Source organism: Trypanosoma conorhini, assembly GCF_003719485.1.
Source record: "Trypanosoma conorhini strain 025E chromosome Unknown Tco_14.4_contig_00646, whole genome shotgun sequence".
NCBI lineage: Eukaryota > Euglenozoa > Kinetoplastea > Trypanosomatida > Trypanosomatidae > Trypanosoma > Trypanosoma conorhini.
In genome coordinates this window covers 7,319-10,212 of record NW_021704724.1, presented here as the reverse complement: position 1 = coordinate 10,212, position 2,894 = coordinate 7,319, and the positions used below count along the sequence as shown (strand labels likewise).

General features: G+C 48.5%; 1 protein-coding gene across 1 annotated transcript in view; it reads right to left on the bottom strand.

The window, feature by feature from the left end:
- Nucleotides 1-274: 274 nt before the first annotated feature.
- Tco025E_07847 (retrotransposon hot spot (RHS) protein) overlaps nt 275-2,894 on the bottom strand; it is a gene marked incomplete at both ends in the record, with an annotated part of 2,985 nt that continues 365 nt past the window's right edge. Inside the window, one exon of the mRNA XM_029374706.1 lies at nt 275-2,894. This exon is cut by the window's right edge and continues 365 nt beyond it. Within this exon, the coding sequence (XP_029225239.1) occupies nt 275-2,894 (2,620 nt within the window).

The following is a 2,894-nucleotide window of genomic DNA, read 5'->3' as shown; positions in this document are numbered from 1 at the left end:
TCCACGATTTCTGGGCGGTGCTGGGCACCAGACCATTGCTTTCTTTTTTCAGTTCTGGTAAACTCATTCAGCCTGCAAAAGCACACCCTGCCTTGCCCAAACTCTCCCTCTACACGGCGATAAACTTCAGCACATATTACTTGTAAAGTATTGTTGGCATACATCCACAAACTGCAATCATTTATGTTGCAAGCTAAAAAAAAATAGTATTCGATAAAACACCTCACTGAAAGCGCTTACTGCTGCGTTTTTTCCCCAATCGCATCTTCTATTCCTATGAATGTTGATTAAGTGGGATCCTTGGAACGTCTTCATAGAATAACGTCAACTGATACTGATGTGCGTCTTTCCACAACTTCGCAATTGTCTGATCATTTTCGCTCGTCAAGCGTTCGATGCCTTTACAATCCTGCCACCTGCGCATTGGTGTACTGTCAACATGCTGCACATAAATAATCTCCAAAGACAAGTCTTCGGCAAAATTTTCCCAGCCAATAAAACGCTTTACCATACCTGCACTGAATTTTTGCAATTTACTGGCCTTAGTGTCATGCGCAGCCGCCGTAGTAAACTGCAGCCCAACCATCGTCCTCCTCGGACTTGCTTCCAGGAAGAAAAAGGCGTCAAGTAGCGGAAAATTTTGCGCATCTGGCACGTACAGCTCCCTGTATTTTACATCAAACATCTTAGCATCGTCTTCCAACTTGGGTATTTTAACAATGCTGGTGGGGTACAGTAGGGGGTTTCGGTTCAGCACACAGGGCTGTTGTTCGTGTCCTTCTTGAACCAGTTCCACGTATTTGTTTTTTACCGCCTCCAGAAAGCTCTCAAAGGTGAATGACATAATACCAAGCCTCTCCAGGGCCATCGGCAGTAAAGCGTCCCTGCGAAGCATCAGAAACTTCATCATTTCAGGCATCGACCTCACCTGCAGCAACTTAAACATTGTATCCTTCGCAATGGACCTAGTAAGATATTCGTTGTAAAATCTCTCAATCTCTTCCAATCTTACCAATCGAACAATTTTCACAAGCTTGTGAGACGCATGGGTCTCAGTCCAATCTAACGCAAATTCAATACCCATGTAATAGTCAGCATTGAAAGTGTTGATTGCGTTCACCCCTTCCTCAGCGGCGATACTGTGTTTCTTCCAGGCAGTCGCATCGAAGATGAATCGTAATACCGGTCCAATTTCATCCATGTGTTTTTTGACCATTTCCCAGTGCTCCAATTGCTTCGCTGCGGTCTCAGCACGCTTCTCCCAGGCACACATCGCCTTCACATCGTTCTCGTCCGGGCAATTTATGATGATCCGTTGTGCATCCATTTGTTTCTCCCACCCTTTATAGTTTTTTAGGCTTGGGGATGACAACACAATCATGCCCCATTCAGTAGGCGGGAGAGTACACGGCGGCTCATCATGCTGTTTATCCACGTCGTAGATAACGTATCCTTTCGCTCCACCCCTAGACAGGGCTGTCAAAAAAAATTCAATGTTGATCTCACCTGTGTATTTTGTCACCTTTTTTTTGGTCTTGTCAAACACGTATGCCGAATGTCTCCCAAAGCAGTAGGCAACAATTTGGAGTTTAGTACCGTCTTGGTGCAGCAGACGGTAGAGAAGGTAGGAACCAACGTTCATGGATTTCCCGATGCCCGGCGTCCCAATCAAGAGACGCCGTCTTGGGAGAATAAAAGTTGTACCTTCAGTGTTGGACCAATCATTAAGATCGCATTGAATGATCTGCCACACCCGATCCACCTCAATTGTGATGTAGCAGTCGGTAATAGGTCTACCTTTTCTCCATGAGAAAGGCCACCCCTTCTTGGAGGTGAGTGTCGCCATTCGGGGACGCGGTGGAAAAAACTGTTGTGCATCGCTCTCTGGCAGCACAGTTATGCCCTGCCGCTTATACCACCACGGGCACTCTGGTTCTCCCGCTCTCACCTGCATTTGCGCCGCCATCTCATTCGCCTCTTCGCTCCCGGGAATCTCCACGACGTGGTTCCACGTCGCTTTGAACACCGAGTTGTAGAAGCCCTTCATAATCACCGGTGCAGCTGGGACCGCTTCCCGTTTTGCCCTTTCGATTTCCGCCTTCAATTGGGTTACTTCCTCACGCGCTTCTTGAAGCCTTGCCCTTCCGCCTTCTTCCTCCCGCTTTAGCCCTTCTTTTTCTGCCCTCAATAGTGTTATTTCCGCTTTCAATTGGGTTACTTCCTCACGCGCTTCTTGAAGCCTTGCCCTTCCGTCTTCGCCCTCCCGTTTTAGCCGTTCTTTTTCCTCTTCAAAACTTGCTATTCTCATATTCGCTTCTCGAAGCCTTGCCCTTCCACTTTCTTCGTCCCTTCTTACCCTTCCGATTTCCGCTCTCAATTCGGTTACTTCCTCACGCGCTTCTTGCAACCGTGCTCCTTCCTCCATCCGTCTTTTCCTTGCTTCCTCTCCCTCCGCCACGGCAAGGGCCCTGTCAAGCTTTCCCTTTGCAAGAAGAGTAGCCGTGTCCTTCTGTGGAAATTCCTTCCATTGATCGAGAGAAGACACGCCTTGGACCGCAAGATTGCGTGCGTCGGCACGTAGATTGCGTGCGTCCTCCAGGAGCTGATACTCTGGTGAATTAAGAATTCTTCGTAGGAGCCGTTCGTCACTGATGCAATCCTCAGGCCCCTGAATAAACGCCCCCATCATTACATTGCGGCCTTCTAGCACGAAATCGGGATCAACATACCTCCTGATGAAGTCGTTTAGCGTCATTTGCCTTGTAGCATCTAATCCCGCCAGTAGCACTTCCTCCACAGTACTGTGAAGGGTCCACATTGCCCTCTGCGGTGCCCTCTCCAACCTTCGGAACTGTGCAGGGTACTGACCGGAAACGCTGCTGTCGAGCCCTGAC